At 43.0% G+C, this 20,307-nt stretch overlaps 1 protein-coding gene across 1 annotated transcript; it reads left to right on the top strand.

Annotated features, from left to right (window-relative positions):
• The first annotated feature begins 3,003 nt into the window (after positions 1-3,003).
• On the top strand, positions 3,004-18,304 carry LOC124001993 (synapse differentiation-inducing gene protein 1-like). The gene is made up of 4 exons (XM_046309192.1): positions 3,004-3,542; positions 5,383-5,885; positions 16,464-16,601; positions 17,475-18,304. The coding sequence occupies exons 2-4, from the start codon at positions 5,454-5,456 to the stop codon at positions 17,634-17,636; spliced, it is 732 nt and encodes a 243-aa protein (XP_046165148.1). The 5' UTR covers positions 3,004-3,542; positions 5,383-5,453; the 3' UTR covers positions 17,637-18,304.
• The last annotated feature ends 2,003 nt before the right edge of the window (positions 18,305-20,307 follow it).

Below are 20,307 nucleotides of genomic sequence, written 5' to 3' on the forward strand. Positions count from 1 at the left end.
TCAAACAGACAGCTCGGAGCATTCAACATGTCAATAACTCACACATACAAGTAGTGAGGAAGTCAATCTCTCCTCCACTTGAGCCAGGAGAAATTGACATGCATATTATCAATGTTAGCTCTCTTTGTACATCCAAGGGCCAGTCGTGCTGCCCTGTTCCGAGCCAATTGCAATTTTTCTAAGTCTCTATTTGTGGGACCTGACCACACGACTGAACAGTAGTCCATGTGCAACAAAACTAGGGCCTGTAGGACCTGCCTTGTTGATAGTGCTGTTAAGAATACAGAGCAACACTTTATTATAGACTTCTCCCCATCCTAGCTACTGTTGTATCAATATGTTAGCAGGTATGGCTACTGAACTTGAAGCAGTAAAAATGATGACAGTGACACTTGGTATATTTTGTATAGGCCTATAGAATATAGCATACCTTGTTTTAGGTATAGACAACAAAAAAATAGTAATCAATACTTTTTAAAAATGAAAGGACACAACCTATGTGCGCGTTGTGCCTTTTCCTTTTCATTGCTGATGAAACATTTTGATTACACTATGAATCATGTTGATTGAGCGCCCTCCACTTTTTTCCATTATCAATAGCCTATTTATTTACAGACACTGGAGTAAACTACAGTCAAATCATATTTAAGTTAATTTCCTATTTAAGTTAACTGCCACGTGATTTTCCACCCAGGTTTGCAGCCTCCTCTATTTCAATGAGACCACACATAGTCCTACTAGGTGTACTTGAACTCTAACTCCCAACTAGGAGAGGTAGGCTACTGTTGAAGTAGTGAATAATGCGAAAAAAATATGTGTTTTCAATAAAATAGGTAGGCTAACGCAGACAAAGCAGAAAGAGGACCATTTCCAAATAATCTGTGGGACAACAAAAATATCTTCATCCCGAAGTCGTCTGTCTGACTGCCGGCAGCATACAAAATGACAACCACGCCGCAATGATCTCTGTAGGGTGCACAGTCAGCCCTCTAGTGCACAGTCAGCCCTCTAGTGCACAGTCAGCCCTCTAGTGCACAGTCAGCCCTCTAGTGCACAGTCAGCCCTCTAGTGCACAGTCAGCCCTCTTGTGCACAGTCAGTACACAACACTGCCCATCATGTCTTAGCAGAATCAGATGGTGGCAGGGGTCCCAGCAGGGTCAGACGGTCAGGGAAGACCAGTCTATCTATAGAGCTCAGGTGAATTTTGCACTATATTAAAAATATCAGTGAATGATAAAATGTTCCATCTTGAATTGATGGGTAAACCTACTGTAGTTACAGGACAGCAATTTAAAGCTACAGTCTGGGATCTGGGAATAATGGTCATTTAAATTATTGAACCATTGATTCTATTCTTGAATAATATGAATGTCATTCTTTGTCATGCCTCGTTTTAGGAGGATCAGATGGTGACAGGGGTCTCAGCAGCGTCAGGCAGTCAGGGAAGACCAGTCTGTGGAACTGAAAAACTACCGATCGGATACAACACTTTATTCTCTCTGTGCAGCAAACACTGGACAAGCCAGGTGCTATTTTAAGGCAGTCTAACAAAGTTGATTTCAAAACTGTATCAAGGGTTGAGAGAGCCTTTTCCCAATGACACAAAGAAACGTTCCTTCTTCAGGACCCTGTCTTTCAAAGATAATTAGTAAAAATCTAAATAACTTCACAGATCTTCATTGTAAAGGGTTTAAACACTGTTTCCCATGCTTGTTCAATGATACATAAACAATTATGAACATGCACCTGCTGAACGGTTGTTAAGACACTAACAACATGTTCATAATTGTTTATGTATCATTGAACAAGCATGGGAAACAATGTTTAAACCCTTTACCATGAAGATCTGTGAAGCTATTTAGATTTTTACTAATTATCTTTGAAAGACAGGGACCTGAAAAAGGGACGTTTCTTTTATTTGAGGTGTTTGTGTTTTTTGTTGTTTTACAAACCGTTCTCTTGGGAATACATTTTGTTTAAGCTGTGAACTGGGAAGGAAATTGTGTTGTTAGAGAGTTGAGATATTGACTAGACTGGTGGGGAGGCTGCTCGGGATGCTGGTCAGTCTGGCTGAAATTAGAAATTTGATGTTTTAATAAAGACAATCTAAGGTCTTTGTATTGTTTAAAGAGTTGTTCATTTGTTAGGCTCTTGGTTAAAGGTACAACACAAAATGGATTATTGAATTACCTTTGATCTAGTTCAGTCTTATTAATCACTTAAACATATGTAATAATGATCTCTTACCTAGCTTGATTGCTGTGGGCATTTTTGCTTACTTTTTGTTCTAAATAGAGACGGCATGTTGGATTGTGTAGAAATGCAGGATGTCATCAAAAAGTATGGCGGAGGTTATGCCTAAACAAGAAAAAGTATGGGGGAGGTTATGCCTAAACAAGAAAAAAAGTATAAACAAGAAAAAGGGGAGGTTATGCCTAAACAAGAAAAAAAGTATAAACAAGAAAAAGGGGAGGTTATGCCTAAACAAGAAAAAGTATGGGGGAGGTTATGCCTAAACAAGAAAAAGTATGGGGGAGGTTATGCCTAAACAAGAAAAGTATGGGGGAGTTATGCCTAAACAAGAAAAAGTATGGGGAGGTTATGCCTAAACAAGAAAAAGTATGGGGGAGGTTATGCCTAAACAAGAAAAAGTATGGGGGAGGTTATGCCTAAACAAGAAAAAGTATGGGGGAGGTTATGCCTAAACAAGAAAAAGTATGGGGGAGGTTATGCCTAAACAAGAAAAAAAGGTTATGCCTAAAACAAGAAAAAGTATGGGGGAGGTTATGCCTAAACAAGAAAAAGTAGTTATGCCTAAACAAGAAAAAAGTATGTTATATGCCTAAACAAGAAAAAGTATGGGGGAGGTTATGCCTAAACAAGAAAAAGTATGGGGGAGGTTATGCCTAAAACAAGAAAAAGAGTACAGAGAAGTTAGAAGTAAAATGAGTAGGCTACTGAAACTACAGTCATACTCAGTCACCCGCCGAGAGAAAAGGAACATAGAAGTCTGTGTCAGTCGATACTATGTAGAACATCAAGAGTGTCTGTCCATACGATGATGCTTGCGGCTGGAGGCATCATCACCGGCACCGCGCACTGAAACACATGAGCAGCGGTGATTTTACGACAAAGCAAACTCAGTAGACTAGGCTACAACCGACTTTGTAGCCTATCGCAGTGGATGGAAAACATATATTCAGCGTACTTTATATGAGCTTTAGCTATTATTGATAGTTATTTAGAGAGTTATTGCGGAAGTGAAACTATGTGGTGAGTGTGCGTAATCAACACCTCTCCAATACGCAGCGGTCTGTCTTGTCAGCACAGAGAGCGCGGTTCGTCATTGCATGCTCCAGCAGAGACTGAAAGTTACCTGCACATTGGTCCTCGTTGTCTTTTATCAATGTCTCCAATGTTATGTGAACAACATAGTTGCCGGGGTATGATTTGGAACCCCATTCCCCTTCCATCAGCTCCTGGACAACAGTAAAACGGGAATGCTATTGAGGCAGTCCGTGGCAGGATCTTGTAGAATAGGTAAGATCGATGGACTAATTGATTACCTTGAATTGCCTTGAATTAATTGCATTACATACTGTCATGCATTTTCAATTCCATTAGATATGAATAATTAATGTAATAACGTATTTATAGAGACAGACTGCGATTGATGAACGTGTGGAATAGGAATGAATGTGTGACATTTCAGAATTGGCCATTCAATTAGCCATAGTTGTTTTCCAAATTGGACTAAGCACTGTAAAAGACTGCTAGAAATGATTTGTCATTTCAGATCATTGTTGTCACCTCTCAAAAATGTATTCTACTCACATTAATCAACGAGAGAGAGAGCAGCTCATGAGCCCCCTTCACGCTTACTAAACTGAGCTCTCCAACCAGAGACTCATATAAACATAAGTGCATGTCACTGTCTGTCTGATGAATTATTAGTGGACATAAAATATGCTCTCTGTTGTGTAATGTACTGTGAAGGGAACATTCCTTTTTTTCTGAAAAGCAACAGAGATGCATCCTCAAAGGCATATGAGAATCACGTTGTAATTCTAAAGCGAAGGCAGCACACTGAAAAGACACAAACCATAATTGATGCTTTGCCTTGACATGCAGAGAAGGCACTTGCGTGCTGTGGGAATCTTCCCACATGGACATGATTTTGCATAGAGTCAAAGGTCCAGGCTGAAATGACATTATTTCTCCATCCCTTAGATAAGCTCCGTAATGTACATGTTCTGTGATATTGCTCATGAATCCCCCAAAACATTTCCTAGAATGAAGGATAAATTCATACTTAGAATTCCGTCCCGCCAAGCCTTCTTCTTCCACACAGAAACAGCTACACGATGACTAATCTGACATAGCCATCTTAATGCCATCCTTCCATATAAGACATATAAGATGCAGTGATTATGCTATAGGATACGGGATATATGCTCACTGGGTTTTGTCATTGCCTGAGATGCGTGAGAGAAAATTAAGCTTATATGCTCCCCTCTCATCAGAGCCTCAGTGAGTAAGCTTGGGTGGAAAGATTAATTAGCTGTACAAGAAGGTCATCTCATTGACCTCCTCTGGGACTGAGCTGATACGCTTTCGTTGGCTACTAGTTCTATTTATGCTAATTTCCCTGTCTGCTAGTGAGAGAGGGAATAGTGGTGAGTTTTCCCAGCATTTCAGAGCGCATGAATCATACTGCTTAAAACAACAAACTACCTCACAGGAGGACATGTTACCCTGGCGACACGCTCCCCTGGCGCTGTTACTGACATTATTGAAATAACATCCTGAGAAGACACTTACCGCGAAAATACCATTGCTATTTCCTTTCGTGCTTTGTTTAGCTTTTTAAAAGTCAAGTGTCTCAACAGTCAACATAACTGCAGCTTACTCATGACCTATGAGAGGCTTCCCTCCACTTCTAGAACTGGGTACTCCAACGCTAAAGAGATAACTAGTTCATAGAGGGTATCTTAGCACTATGATCAGTATGCATTAAAAAATCCTCCAACATCTGTCTTCATCTCACTTGTTGGTATGGAGGGAGCTTGGAAAATGACGGTGGACTTTTTACCACCATTTGTATATGAATTCAGCGGCATGAAATGTGCAACAGTGACAGATGGTAATATGGTGATTCATGCCATGTGAGGTGTAATACTGTGTGAAGAATATTCCCAGCCCAGAAACCATGTCTCCAATCTACGTGTGCTGCATCAGCTTCTTCTGATCAACACCCTATATAGATGCATTTAGCTGATTCTATTGTAAATGCATCAGTGAGAGTTTCGTACAATTGAATGTCATCACGTATCATACCTCATCCCACTTTCCATAAATATACCTGTCTTGTCCTTTCTAGCTCCCAGCCTGTTATCAACGTTTGCAGTCTATCCACTCTGATCTCCCTGAAGTCCCTCTCTGTCCCCCACCATGGAGAGTCTGAGTGAGCTGCAGAACCCGCTCCTAGATAAGACCAGCAGCAGACACATGGTCCACAACGACTACCAGGCTTACCAGGGCGACTACCCGAACCGTCAGTGCCAGGAGAACATCATTGGCTACTTCGTCACTGGGAGCAACGGCAAGACTAAGGCCCAGCAGTTCCTGGATGCCACCTCTCTGCACCTGGCAGTGGAGGCCTTCTATAGGCCCAACTTAATCCTGTACAAGGACGATGTCAGCCTCCAGAGCAAGGACTCTAGGAGCGAGAGCTCTGAGACCACCTTCACAGAGAACAAGGACAGTGTAGTGGGAGTGGAGGGAGCCCCCATAGAGGACCCCCAGGACAAACTACTGGGAGAGAAGGATGTGAAGATCCAAACAGTCTCCTATGAGGTGGAGGAGGAGGGACATGAGTATGAGGTGAGAGTTCACACAGAGGGCAACCAACTATAAGTGACCGGCTAGAACTTTGGATTTGGGATGTGATGATGCTCATACAGGCAAAACATTGAGCGTTGTTCAAATCAAAAGGCTTTTTTTCATTAGTGGAGAGCAGTTGGACATAGAAAACGAATAGGACAAATAAAATATCAAGGTTACCTCAAATTGTGTGTATTTTATTAGTTGTAGGGGATGTATATTAACAGAATAATCGGTCAGGGCACTCAATACTGTTCATGTTAATTAACAAAGCTCCCTACCTCTTGCTAATAGGCTGTTAAAGCTGCGAGCATGATTCATGCCTATTTGTTCCATCTAACCGTCTGTTCACTAAATGGAAAATTTTATGTATTTTATAGCACTTACAAATCCAATAGAGCGATAGTTTTTCTGTTTTTCTGCTAACCACTGCAAATAAAAAGGGTGACAGTGGGAGAGCAACTTCTTTAGAAAAGTGGCTACATCTAATTTCATGCAGTAGGGTTGTGAAATACCCAGTGCTGTGAGTTGGCAGCAGGGGAGGGATCCCTAACTGGTCTTACCATCGGTCCAGCTCCTGTCACTAGCAGATGGATAGACGCACAGAAGATACATTGATTAATGCCAGAATGCAGTGCTTTGAAAGTATTATTAAGTAGAGACTGGGCTGAAACATGGCCCAGACACAGGTAACTCAGCAGATCAGTTATTCCAGGTCGATTCACAGAACAAATTCATCTGATAAATTTAAAAATCAAGCATTTTGGCACATTTTTCAGATGTAAGTGGTATGATTGCGCATTCATTGGGGTTTCACACATCTTTCACCCCTGAGTCCTTTATGCAAAATCAATGTTTTCCGTGAAATAACAGGAGCACATTTAGTTTAGTCACCAATACATCAGCTAATGATAGGCTCACCATTTAGTCATTTTAACTTGTGGTTGATATAGAAAATAAGGATCTGCTGGAGTCCAAATCAAACCAAGATTCTTTATTTCTGAGCTCAGAGTGTAACAGATTTACATAGCGCACTGTAGACAGTCTGAATTCCGAAGCATTGGATGATAAGCGTATATCTATATAGTTTCCTGTTACTTTATCTATACAAGGATGCAGGATGATACTCCCAAGAACAGGATATTATAGTCAGACAGATTCACATAGTTTCACAAGGTTAGTCACATACTCAGTTATGTGGACACATAAAATAAACATTTCCCATTACAAACTTTAAGACTTTTCTTTGGCAGCTGCTTCTCTTGGTTTACCCCTCTGTTCGAAGCAGTTGTGTGTGTGTATACATGTGTGTGTGTGTGTGTGTGTGTGTGTGTGTGTGTGTGTGTGTGTGTGTGTGTGTGTGTGTGTGTGTGTGTGTGTGTGTGTGTGTGTGTGTGTGTGTGTGTGTGTGTGTGTGTGTGTGTGTGTGTGTGTGTGTGTGTGTGTGTGTGTGTGTGTGTGTGTGTGTGTGCGTGTGTGTATGTGTGCGTGTGCGTTCATGTGCATGCATGTGTGTGGTACACTGTGTGTTGGTAGATGTAGTTCCAGGAATTGGAGATGGAGTGAGTGTGGCAGCCAGGTGGAGATCAGAGCTCTGCAGAAGTCTTTTAAAGTGAACATGCTCTCAGCACACTAAGACAAGAGGGAAAGAGCCAGATGATAGATCTTACATGTCAAAGCCAATATCTGCGATTAGTTATTCTACACGTGTTTGTGTTCATCATAAATGATTCCGGAAACCCTGCATCTGTATACAGACAAGACATGGTTTTCAGTAGGAATACAGGGATATGATGGATTTAACTATTCCACACGATAACACATGACTGGACCATGGCCTCAATGGCACCTATTTCAATTATTTTGTTTTGGTCAACTCTCTGGCAATGTTTTATATTTGTATTTGTCTTTATTATGGATCCCCATCCCTGCCAATCGCAGCAGCTACTCTTCCTGGGGTCCAGCAAAATGAAGGCAGTTATACAAATGTAAAAACATTACAATACATTCACAGATTTCACTATACACTGTGTGTCCTCAGGTCCCTACTCCACCACTACCACATATCTGCAATACAAAATCCATGTGTACGTGTGTGTATAATGCGTATGTTATCGTGTGTGTGTGCGTGTGTGTGGCATGCATATTACTAATGTTAGCTCTCTGTGTACATCCAAGGGCCAGCCGTGCTGCCCTGTTCTGAGCCAACTGGTCGACTGGTCCAGGTGCGACAAAACTAGGGCAAGTAGGACCTGCCTTGTTGATAGTGCTGTTAAGAAGGTAGATCAGCCCTTTATTATGGACAGACTTCTCCCCATCTTAGCTACTGTTGTATCAAAATGAGATTTAGACCTAGGTGTGGGTGGATGATGCCAGTGCCTAGTGACATGGGCCATGGCCGTCACTGTGTGCCCTGAAGGTGTGCCCAGTGTCCTCTGCTGTCATTAACAAGCCTTCTGGTAGAGCAGCCTGAGGATAATTAACAGACCAGGGCAGTGGAGGAGTCTCATCAATTACACTGGCCTCAAAACGCACTGGTAGCTCAGCTTGCCACTACTGGCTGACTGGCTCACTGGCTGACTCACTGGCTCTCAGATTGGGTGTTAGTGTAATGCACCAGTGTCTGTCAGTTTGCCCACACCTAGGGGCTAGATTGTATCAGATACGCGTAAGCCGACACCTGCAAAGCAGTTGTTTTTGCGGTGTTGGAGGTGGAACTGAGTTAGAGCTGTCAAATCCACAAGCGGCTCCCAAATAAAATCAAATACATTTTTTTTGGTCACATACACATGGTTAGCAGATGTTAATGCGAGTGTAGTGAAATGCTTGTACTTCTAGTTCCGACAGCAGTAATATCTAACAAGTAATCTAGCAATTTCCCAACAACTACTTAATACACATAAATCTAAAGGGGTGAATGAGAATATGTATATATAAATATATGGATGAGTGATGGCCGAGCAGCATAGGAAAGGTGCAATAGATTGTATAAAATACAGTATATACATATGATATGAGTAATGTAAGATATGTAAACATTATTGAAGTGGAATTATTTAAAGTGGCATTGTTTAAAGTGACAAGTGATCCATTTATTAAAGTGGCCAGTGATTGGGTCTCAATGTAGGCAGCAGCCTCTCTGAGTTAGTGGTGGCTGTTTAACAGTCTGATGGCCTTGAGATAGAAGCTGATTTTCAGTCTCTCGGTCCCAGCTTTGATGCACCTGTATTGACCTTGCCTTCTGGATGGTAGAGGTGTGAACAGGCAGTGGCTCGGGTGGTTGTCGTCCTTGATTATCTTTTTGGCCTTCCTGTGACATCGGGTGCTGTAGGTGTCACGGAGGGCAGGTAGTTTGCCCCTCACCCCCCTCACCTCGTCCCTGTAGACTGTCTCATTGTTGTTAGTAATCAAGCCCACTACTGTTGTGTCATCTGCAAACTTGATGATTGAATTGGAGGCGTGCATGGCCACGCAGTCAAGGGTGAACAGGGAGTACAGGAGGGGCTGTCTATGCACCCTTGTGGGCCCCAGTGCTGTGAGTCAGCAAAGTGGAGATGTTGTTTCCTACCTTCACCACCTGGGCGGCCCGTCAGAAGGTCCAGGACCCAATTGCACAGGGCGGAGTTGAGACCCAGGGTCTCCAGCTTGGTGATGAGCTTGGAGGGTACTATGCTGTTGAATGCTGAGCTGTAGTCAATGAACAGTATTCTTACATAGGTATTCCTCTTGTCCAGATGGGATAGGGCAGTGTGCAGTGTGATGGCGATTGCATCGTCTGTGGACCTGTTGGGGCAGTATGCAAACTGAAGTGGGTCTAAGGTGGCAGGTAAGGTGGAGGTGATATGACCCTTGACTAGTCTCTCAAAGCACTTCATGATGACAGAAGTGAGTGCTAGTTTAGTCATTTAGTTTAGTTATTTTTACCTTCTTGGGTACAGGACAAATGGTGGCCATCTTGAAGTACGTGGGGACAGCAGACTGGAATAGGGAGCGATTGAATATGTCCGTAAACACACAACACACGAGCCAGCTGATCTGTGCATGCTCTGAGGACGCAGCTTGGGATGCTGTCTGGGCCAGCAGCCTTGCGAGGGTTAACACGTTTAAATGTTTTACTCATGTCGGCAATGGAGAAGGAGAGGAGGGGGGGCGCAGTCCTTGTTAGCGGACTGCGACGGTGGCATTGTATTATCCTCAAAGCGGGCAAAGAAAGTGTTTAGTTTGTCTGGAAATGTGACGTTGGTGTCTGTGATGTGGCTGGTTTTCTTTTTGTAGTCTGTGATTTCCTGTAGACCCTTCCACATACGGGCCGTTGAATTGCGACTCCACTTTGTCTCTGTACAGGCATTTCACTTGTTTGATTGCCTTGCGGAGGGAACAATTACACTGTTTATATTCAGCCTTATTCCCAGACCTCTTTCCATGGTTAAATGCAGTGGTTTGCGCTTTCAGTTTTGCGTGAATGTCGCCATCCATCCACGGTTTCTGGTTAGGGTAGGTTTTAATAGTAAAAGTGGGTACACCTCCAATGTACTTCTTTATAAACTCATTCACCGAGTCAGCATATAGATAGATGTTGTTATCTGAGGCTGACTGGAACATATCCCAGTCCGTGTGATCAGAACAATCTTGAACACAGCTGTGACGATAACTGATGAGAATTCTCTTGGGAGGTAATATGGCAGGCGTTTGAATGTAAAGAATTCTAGGTCTGGTGAGCAATAGGACTTGAGTTCCTGTATGTTGTTATGATTACACCATGAGTCGTTAAACGTGAAGCATACACCCCCGCCCTTCCTCTTCCCAGAGAGGTGTTTATCTCTGTTGATGCGATGTTATGGAGAAGCCCGGTGGCTGTACCGATTCCGACAACATATCGAGAGAGAGAGAGAGAGAGAGAGAGAGAGAGAGAGAGAGAGAGAGAGAGAGAGAGAGAGAGAGAGAGAGAGAGAGAGAGAGAGAGAGAGAGAGAGAGAGAGAGAGAGAGACATGTTTCTGTGAAACAGAGAATGTTACAATCTCTGATGTCTCTCTGGAAGGCAACCCTTGCTCGAATTTCATCTACCTTGTTGTCAAGAGACTGGACATTGACGAGTAGTATACTCTGGAGCGGTGGACGATGTGCATGTCTACGGAGCCTGACAAGGAGGCCACTCCGTCTGCCACTCCAGTTGTCGCTACTGCGGCGCCATTGTTTTGGGTTAGCTCCTGGGATTAGATCCACTGTCCTGGGTGGTGGTCCACATTTCAGCCTGATGGATTTTTTGGCCCAGACCATGACATCCCGATCGGATCTGATTATTCTGACCAATGACCAGTCATCTTTTATTTCCATATGTATCCTGATACATTGAAGGGGTAAGCGGGTTAGGTTCTAGAGTTTAGACCAGGCCTGGGCAATTATTTTCCATGGAGGGTCACATTAGAATATATTTCTGCCATCGTGGGCCAGAATCATATTACAGGATTATACATCATGTGTTTGACTGTGTTGACATATATCTACTGTAAATCATGTCCAGATATGCTACTTATTTGACTTTTTAACATGCACAGAAATAAACCACAAATAATGTTCTCTTTCTGGTAGGTATTTTCATTATTAAACATGCAATAAACTACACGGAGAAAAAGATACATTGTGCTTTCAGCACCACGGAGAGAACTCTTGTTAACGGGCATGTACAAAAACACAAGAAAGAGAGGGAGCTCAACATTACATGTCTGTTCACATACATACAGGAGGTTGACCCAAACAGTACAAACATCTCTGAGCCTGGCTCCTAATCTTTGGAAAGTTTAATTCATCGAGAGATGCATAGAACCTCACTAGTTCTCCAATCACAGCATCAGACTGAAGATCGATACGCTCAAGTTGCAGGTCAGTGGGAGCGTTATCCACATTGAAGGTGAAAGGAGAGGAAACCAACAGCATGTCATTTTCCAACACTTTGAAATCCTCAAAACAAGAAGACAACTCACTGTTCAAAGCACACAGCAGGGATGTATACTTCTCCCGCTGGTCATCTGATAGAGAACAGACTAGTAGTGTCATCTGATAGGGTACAGACTAGTAGTGTAATCTGATAGGGAACAGACTAGTAGTGTCATCTGATAGGGAACAGACTAGTAGTGTCATCTGATAGGGAACAGACTAGTAGTGTCATCTGATAGGGAACAGACTAGTAGTGTCATCTGATAGGGAACAGACTAGTAGTGTCATCTGATAGAGAACAGACTAGTAGTGTCATCTGATAGGGAACAGACTAGTAGTGTCATCTGATAGGGAACAGACTAGTAGTGTCATCTGATAGGGAACAGACTAGTAGTGTCATCTGATAGGGAACAGACTAGTAGTGTCATCTGATAGGGAACAGACTAGTAGTGTCATCTGATAGGGAACAGACTAGTAGTGTCATCTGATAGGGAACAGACTAGTAGTGTCATCTGATAGGGAACAGACTAGTAGTGTCATCTGATAGGGAACAGACTAGTAGTGTCATCTGATAGGGAACAGACTAGTTGTGTCATCTGATAGGGAACAGACTAGTAGTGTCATCTGATAGGGTACAGACTAGTAGTGTCATCTGATAGGGTACAGACTAGTAGTGTCATCTGATAGGGTACAGACTAGTAGTGTCATCTGATAGGGTACAGACTAGTAGTGTCATCTGATAGGGAACAGACTAGTAGTGTCATCTGATAGGGAACAGACTAGTAGTGTCATCTGATAGGGAACAGACTAGTAGTGTCATCTGATAGGGAACAGACTAGTAGTGTCATCTGATAGGGAACAGACTAGTAGTGTCATCTGATAGGGTACAGACTAGTAGTGTCATCTGATAGGGAACAGACTAGTAGTGTCATCTGATAGGGAACAGACTAGTAGTGTCATCTGATAGGGAACAGACTAGTAGTGTCATCTGATAGGGAACAGACTAGTAGTGTCATCTGATAGGGAACAGACTAGTAGTGTCATCTGATAGGGAACAGACTAGTAGTGTCATCTGATAGGGAACAGACTAGTAGTGTCATCTGATAGGGAACAGACTAGTAGTGTCATCTGATAGGGAACAGACTAGTAGTGTCATCTGATAGGGTACAGACTAGTAGTGTCATCTGATAGGGTACAGACTAGTAGTGTCATCTGATAGGGAACAGACTAGTAGTGTCATCTGATAGGGAACAGACTAGTAGTGTCATCTGATAGGGAACAGACTAGTAGTGTCATCTGATAGGGAACAGACTAGTAGTGTCATCTGATAGGGAACAGACTAGTAGTGTCATCTGATAGGGAACAGACTAGTAGTGTCATCTGATAGGGAACAGACTAGTAGTGTCATCTGATAGGGAACAGACTAGTAGTGTCATCTGATAGGGAACAGACTAGTAGTGTCATCTGATAGGGAACAGACTAGTAGTGTCATCTGATAGGGAACAGACTAGTAGTGTCATCTGATAGGGAACAGACTAGTAGTGTCATCTGATAGGGAACAGACTAGTAGTGTCATCTGATAGGGAACAGACTAGTAGTGTCATCTGATAGGGAACAGACTAGTAGTGTCATCTGATAGGGAACAGACTAGTAGTGTCATCTGATAGGGAACAGACTAGTAGTGTCAGAAGGTGGGTGAGATTGTTGGCTTCTACTTGATTGGTGAGGAGGAGTAATTTTCCCTTGAAGGCTTTGACAAGGTTGTGCATCAGATGTGCAAAAAGGCCCTTCCCTTGTAGTTTGGAATTCAGTTCATTCATGAAGGCCATGATGTTCATGGTGAAGGCAAAATCAGCCAACCATTCTTTATCTTGAATTTGAGGGAAATCCACATATTTTCCTTTCATTTGCAGAAACTCAGCAATATCCGACTTCAGGTCCCACACCCTTTTAAGCACCTTCCCCAAAATCAGCCCCAAAATCAGCTATCTCACGTTTGTGTGGTAGGGTAGATCTGCATGACCCGACTGTCTCTTCCAAAAGTGAGACAAACTGCCTGTGGTTTAAAGATTTTGCTCTTATGAAGTTTACATCTTGAGTGACTGTATCCACAACATGGCTCAATTTCAGAACACATTTACAGAGCACCTCCTGATGAATAATGCAATGCAGGAAAATTATTTTCTGATCTGGGTTCAGCTCAGCTACTTGATCTTGTATCATTTTCAAAAGGCCAGCGTTTTTTCCTGTCAAGTTTGGGCACCCATCAGTGGTCACACTGGATAACTTTCAAAACTCCCAGCTTTGCCTACACACTTATTAACCTCCAATAAATATTTCCCTGTGGTTGTGCTCTTCATTGACTGCACTGAAGCGAGCTCCTCTGTAATTTCAAAGTCTGGGGTTATGCCTCATAAGAATATCAACAACTGCGCCGTGTCATGTGTATCACTGCTCTCATCCAGGGCCAAGGAGAAATAGGTGAAATCCAGTCTTTCAACTGTTGTTCCATATTCTCTGCGATGCCCTCAACACGCCGTCACTGTTCGTCTTGCCCGGGAAATATTTTCAAACAGCTCTTTCTTGTCGGGACAAAGTATTGCTGCAGTCAATACATTTTTTTTTCATGAATTTGCCCTCAGCGAATGACTTGTTATGTTTAGCAATTTTGTGGGACAGTGCATAGCTAGCTCTCGCCATTCCGTCTTTGGTGAATGCAATTTTGTGAAAAGTCCTTGCTGCTTTTGCAACTGAGAAAGCAACTCTTTCGATGCACTTGCCTTCTGCTCAGAAGACACTGATATATTTCTCTGCGTGCTTCGCCTGGAAGTGTCGGGACAAGTTGTAGTCTTTCAGGACAGTGATGCTCTCTTTGCACACTAAGCACGCAGCTTTCCCTGATACCTCAATAAAGAAACATGTTGATGTCTACACATGGTCTACTTTCCTTTTCTTTGAAATCTTTGAAAAACCCATTTTTGAGCAATTTCTAGCTAGCTGCTATTTGACGTGTGTGTCAGCCTGCCAGTCACTGTCTGTCCTCGTGCAGTTATTATTTATACGTGCCTTCCAAATAATTGACCCACAAGTAGTGGGAGTTAAATCATTACACATTGGGCTTTTCATTTGAATTACAAATATGTTTTTCAAAACTTTCTCATCGCAAATTCTTTATGTGATCTGAGCATGATTCCACGGGCTGTGTTGAATCAGGTCGCGGGCCACATACGGCCCCCAGGCCAGCCTTTTCCCAGTACACAGTTGAATCTAGGCCCCAGTCTACAAATGTGTCCACTGGAGCATGGGAATCCATTATAAATGTGCTTGGATGTGGAGAATCTCACCTGGTGCTTCAGGTGTACACCAGGAATGATATAGATAATTTCAAATGCCAATTGTGGGAAAAAGTCTCATGAACATTGGTTATGCATGTGGGTCTCTGTGTGTAACTTCTAACATAATTGCCATAGCTTCCGTGGCTATATATGGTAAGTATTATGTAATACCTTTTAGGCCCTCTGTCACTTTCTCTCTACAAGCACAGTACTTGTAGCATTTCATGCACAATGCAAGGACACTTCAAAATGCTTATCCCTCTCTCTATCATGTTTGCCAATGGGTGAGAGGGTGAGATGAGGGTTTTGCTGCTATGTCCACTTTGTCTACGCACTCTCCATGCCTCTTCCTCTCTCCTCTCGTCCTTTTTAAATTGGCTCATTTATTTTCAGCCCTGAACATCCATTTCCATTTTCTATCCTCCCTCAGTCCCACAGGTTTGTTTGATCCCTGTTAGTAACAAGACTAACAAATGAATCCTATCCTGATGGAGGGACATTCATTTAAACAAACAGCAGCTCCCGCTCTGGGAGAACTGCAAAGGTGAGGCCATCTCTTGTTAAAGGTCATCCCAGTGATGTGGCTCCTCGTGTTTTGCTATTCACTTTTGTCCCCGTGCCAGAGTGCCCACAGCAGCGTCTGACTGTCCTATTCATTAGCCCCTCAGCTACCCAGGGGCCTCTGAGGAAAATCAAGGTACAGTATGGGAAGAGACCACACTGGCCCTCAGAACATTCACAGCCTTTCAAGCAAGACGGGCAAATTGACGAGGGGTGGTGGGGTGCGTGTGGAGAAAGGGAGGCAATTTAGCACATAAATGGCAATGTGTTCTTCCTGTTTCTCCTGTCATCTGGTGGGGATGAAACAATCTGTTAATCCAGTGTTATCTGTCATGCCGCTCATGGGTGTTGATAGAAATACAAATCTTCTCTGCCTGACTGAGCCCATCATGTCCTACATGTAAGCAGAACAAGGGCAGATCTGCCTGGTGGTTCTTGTCATCTGATGTCAAACTGTTAGGTGTTACAGCAACGGTAACAGCAAGGTGTGGGATCACACATTATTGACAGTATCTCTATAGTGCAGAGTCGGATTCAGGTCCATGGAACAATGTTCTCTAATCTGATCCTACCACCTTGCTAAGTATTGTTTTATAAATAAAAGTGATGTGCCCCTATTGGTGGGACACGCTTACTCACAGCACAAACTATACTGAGAACGCATCCAATTGTGGCAGTAGAATATGACACGAGTAGCTCACATACCAGGCCTGTCCGGTCCCCCCTCTCTCCTTTTCTCCTTCCCAGAGCGACAGCTCCAGTGACACTGAGAGTGAGGACAACTTCATCATGCTGCCCCCTCGGGACCACCTGGGCCTGGCCATCTTCTCCATGCTCTGCTGCTTCTGGCCCCTAGGGATCGCTGCCTTCTACTTCTCCCAGAGGGTGAGTCCAGGACCCAGGCCCCACTTCACCCCTTTATAGCTACTACCCTGTTATTAATGCTAATTATCCCCCAGGACTCTCTGGAAGGTCAGTAGGCACAAGTGCTCTCTCTGTCTCTCAAGTGCTAACACAGCCCATTTTCTACACCCGCCGCCCTCTACCAATTATTGCAGACCATTGACTGCGTAAACCGCATAGGTTCTGTCCTCTTTTACTCTTGTGAACACAAGCAGCAATACCACTGAGAGAGAAATGTAAACTGTGTACAGTTAAAACTAAAGGTTGACTGTGCCACATATGCAGTATGTTTTATTTTATTGTCATTTAGTCAATCAAAAGCCTCATAATACATGTTATTTTATGTTAGCAATACATTGCCCACATGACCGTCTAGCAGAGACTATCTAGCTACATGTATTTTTCAGTAGATAATGAATAGACATGATCTGCTTCCCCTGGGACTCTCTCGCCATTGTGACATTGTGATTATATTGAACCCCGGGTCTATCTATAAATAGCAGCACTTTAGTGAGCAGGTCCTGAATGCAGCAGGTCCCCTTCCTGCCCCTTCATCCAACTACAATATATCTCAGTGGATCGCAACACCTCTCAAACTAATTGCAAAGACAATTAAAATGCAAAATGACCCTAATAAAGGATTCAAATGGGTTATGGGCCAGTCTTTTTCAGAGGGATCCAAAAACATCTAAACAACACATTAGTTACTGTCAAAATGGTAGTGACATAATTGCCATAGCAACTAATGGCTCCCCGGGAAATGTATTGTTTTCTCTCCCTACAGTGAATTTACACCTACTCAAATTTTTCTCAGTCATATGAAATCATGACTAATTTCTCTCTCCTTTGTCTCAGACTAGCAAGGCCATGGCTAAGGGAGACTTCTCTAGGGCAGGCCGTAGCTCCAGAAGAGCCCTGTTCCTCGCTGCTCTCTCCATCACCATTGGGGCAGGGATGTACGTGGGGGTGGTGGTGGCCCTTGTAGCCTACCTGTCCAAGTCTAGGGGACACATATAGGAGCAGGACCAGGGCTACAGGGGAGAGTGCTTGGGAAATCTTCCCTGCTATGGCAACCCTGAAGCACCAGTCTACATTTGGCTCTGCAGGGATGTTTTGGTTTTGGAGCAGCTGAGAGGAGGAGGACAAGAAGGACCAGGGGGAGAGACAGCCACTTTTCTCTAGGTCTATCTACCTGGTAAGGATTTTTGAGGATCACAAAATAATGGGGGAAAACCCCTAAAGGAAAGAAGAACTATTGTCCCACAATGACTGTTCTGCTCCTCTACATGAATGAGATGAAAGATAGTGAAGTAGATGTGATGATACAGTACTACCTAAATTCCAGAGCTAACCACCTTCACTGATCTGCATTGTGATCATGGAGGCCTCGTCCATATTTGTAGCTGTTCTCTGTAAATACTTATTGTGCAGATGGTGTTTTTGGTCGTATTGATTTTCATGCCACAGTGAGTTATAATGAACCTGCCATTGTGTCTGAAATGCAAAACCAAGAAGGCGTACTTTCATGATTATTCATCAAACTGTTCGCCAGTCCAGTCCAGGAGAATCAACTGCCATCCCTTAATAGACTCTAGACAAAGAAAACTGTGTTTATTGTGCACTGTATATCCTGTCAGAATAAATACATTGAATAATGAGTTTTCTGTTTCCTGTCTTCCTCTGTGGAGAGAGGCATCACTGACCGTGTAATAGAGGGACATCAGAATGCACTGTTGAACAATGTGAGTTACAGTAACAGTCAAAAGTTTGGACACACCTACTCATTCAACAGTTTTTCTTTATTGTACAATTTTCTACATTGTAGAATAATAGTGATGACATCAAAACTATGAAATAACACATGAAATAATTTAGTAACCAATTTTTTTTTAAACAAATCTAAATATATTTTTGATTTTAGATTCCTCAAAGTAGCCACCCTTTGCCTTGATAACAACTTTGCACACTCTTGGCATTCTCTCAACAAGCTTCATGAGGAATGCTTTTCCAACAATCTTGAAGGAGTTCCCACATATGCTGAGCCTTGTTGGCTGCTTTTCCTTCACTCTGCGGTCCAACTCATCCCAAACCATCTTAATTGGGTTGTTGTGGAGGCCAGGTCATCTGATGCAGCAACATCACTCTCCTTCCTGGTCAAATAGCCATTACACAGCCTGGAGGTGAGTTTTGGGTCATTGTCCTATTGAAAAAAAAAAGATAATCCCACTAAGCACAAACCAGATGGGATGGCGTATTGCTGCAGAATGCTATGGTAGACATGCTGGTTAAGTGTGCCTTGAATTATAAATAAATCACTGATAGTGTCACCAGCAAAGCACCCCCACACCATCACACCTCCTCCTCCATGCTTCACAGTGGGAACCACACATGGGAAGATCATTCATTCACCTATTCTGCGTCTCACAAAGACAGGGCGGTTGGAACCAAAAATCTCAAATTTGGACTCATCAGACCAAAGGACAGATTTCCACCGGTCTAATGTCCATTGCTCTTGTTTCTTGGCTCAAGCAAGTCTATTCTTCTTTTTGGTGTCCTTTAGTCGTGGTTTCGTTGCAGCAATTCAACCATGAAGGCCTTATTCATGCAGTCTCCTCTGGACAGTTGATGTTGAGATGTGTCTGTTACTTGAACTCTGTGAAGCATTTATTTGGCCTGCAATCTGAGGTGCAGTTAACTCTAATGAACTTATTCTCTGCAGCAGAGGTAACTCTGGGTCTTCCTTTCCTGTGGCAGTCCTCATGAGAGCCAGTTTCATCATAGCCCTTGATGCTTTTTTCGACTGCTCTTGAATTGTTTTTTAAAGTTCTTGAAATTTTCCGGATTGACTGATCGTCATGTCTTAAAGTAATGATGGACTGTTGTTTCTCTGCTTATTTGGGCTGTTCTTGCCATAATATGGACTTGGTCTTTTACCAAATAGGGCCATCTTCTATATACCACCTCTACCTTGTCACAACACAACTGATTGGCTCAAACGCATTAAGAAGGAATGAAATTGCACAAATTAACTTTTAACAATGCACACCTGTTTACTGAAATGCATTCCAGGTGACTACCTCATGAAGCTGGCTAAGAGAATGCCAAGAGTGTGCAAAGCTGTCATCAAGGCAAAGGGTGGCTACAGTACTTTGAAGAATCTCATATATTAAATACTGGTAATTTACTACATGATTCCACGTGCTATTTCATAGAAAAATCCTTGAGTGGGTGTTTCCAAACGTTTGACTGGTACTGTATTTAGTCAATTTGCTCACCTCCCAGCTTCTCCCCACACTGGCATGGCTTATTCTGTTATCTGCGTTTGGCATCTCTCATGAGGTGACTCTGCCAAGAAGCTGAAAGCTCAGGCACAAAGAATACATTCTGGAGTCAGGATGTCAGAACAAAACGAGTGCAGTATTTTATTCACCTGGAGACTGGAGAGCCATCAAGCCCATCTTTTCTCTCTCTCTCTCTCTCTCTCTCTCTCTCTCTCTCTCTCTCTCTCTCTCTCTCTCTCTCTCTCTCTCTCTCTCTCTCTCTCCTCCCCCCCTTCTCTACGGTATATATGTATCTCTCTCCTGCTCTCTCTCACACTCTCTTTCAACGCCAGCATAATGACCCAAATACACGGGAGACGTTCTTAACTCTTAACATGTCCTTGAGTTCCCTCTTTGTGAGTTTGAAT

Source organism: Oncorhynchus gorbuscha, linkage group LG17 (assembly GCF_021184085.1).
Source record: "Oncorhynchus gorbuscha isolate QuinsamMale2020 ecotype Even-year linkage group LG17, OgorEven_v1.0, whole genome shotgun sequence".
In the NCBI taxonomy this organism is placed as follows: domain Eukaryota; kingdom Metazoa; phylum Chordata; class Actinopteri; order Salmoniformes; family Salmonidae; genus Oncorhynchus; species Oncorhynchus gorbuscha.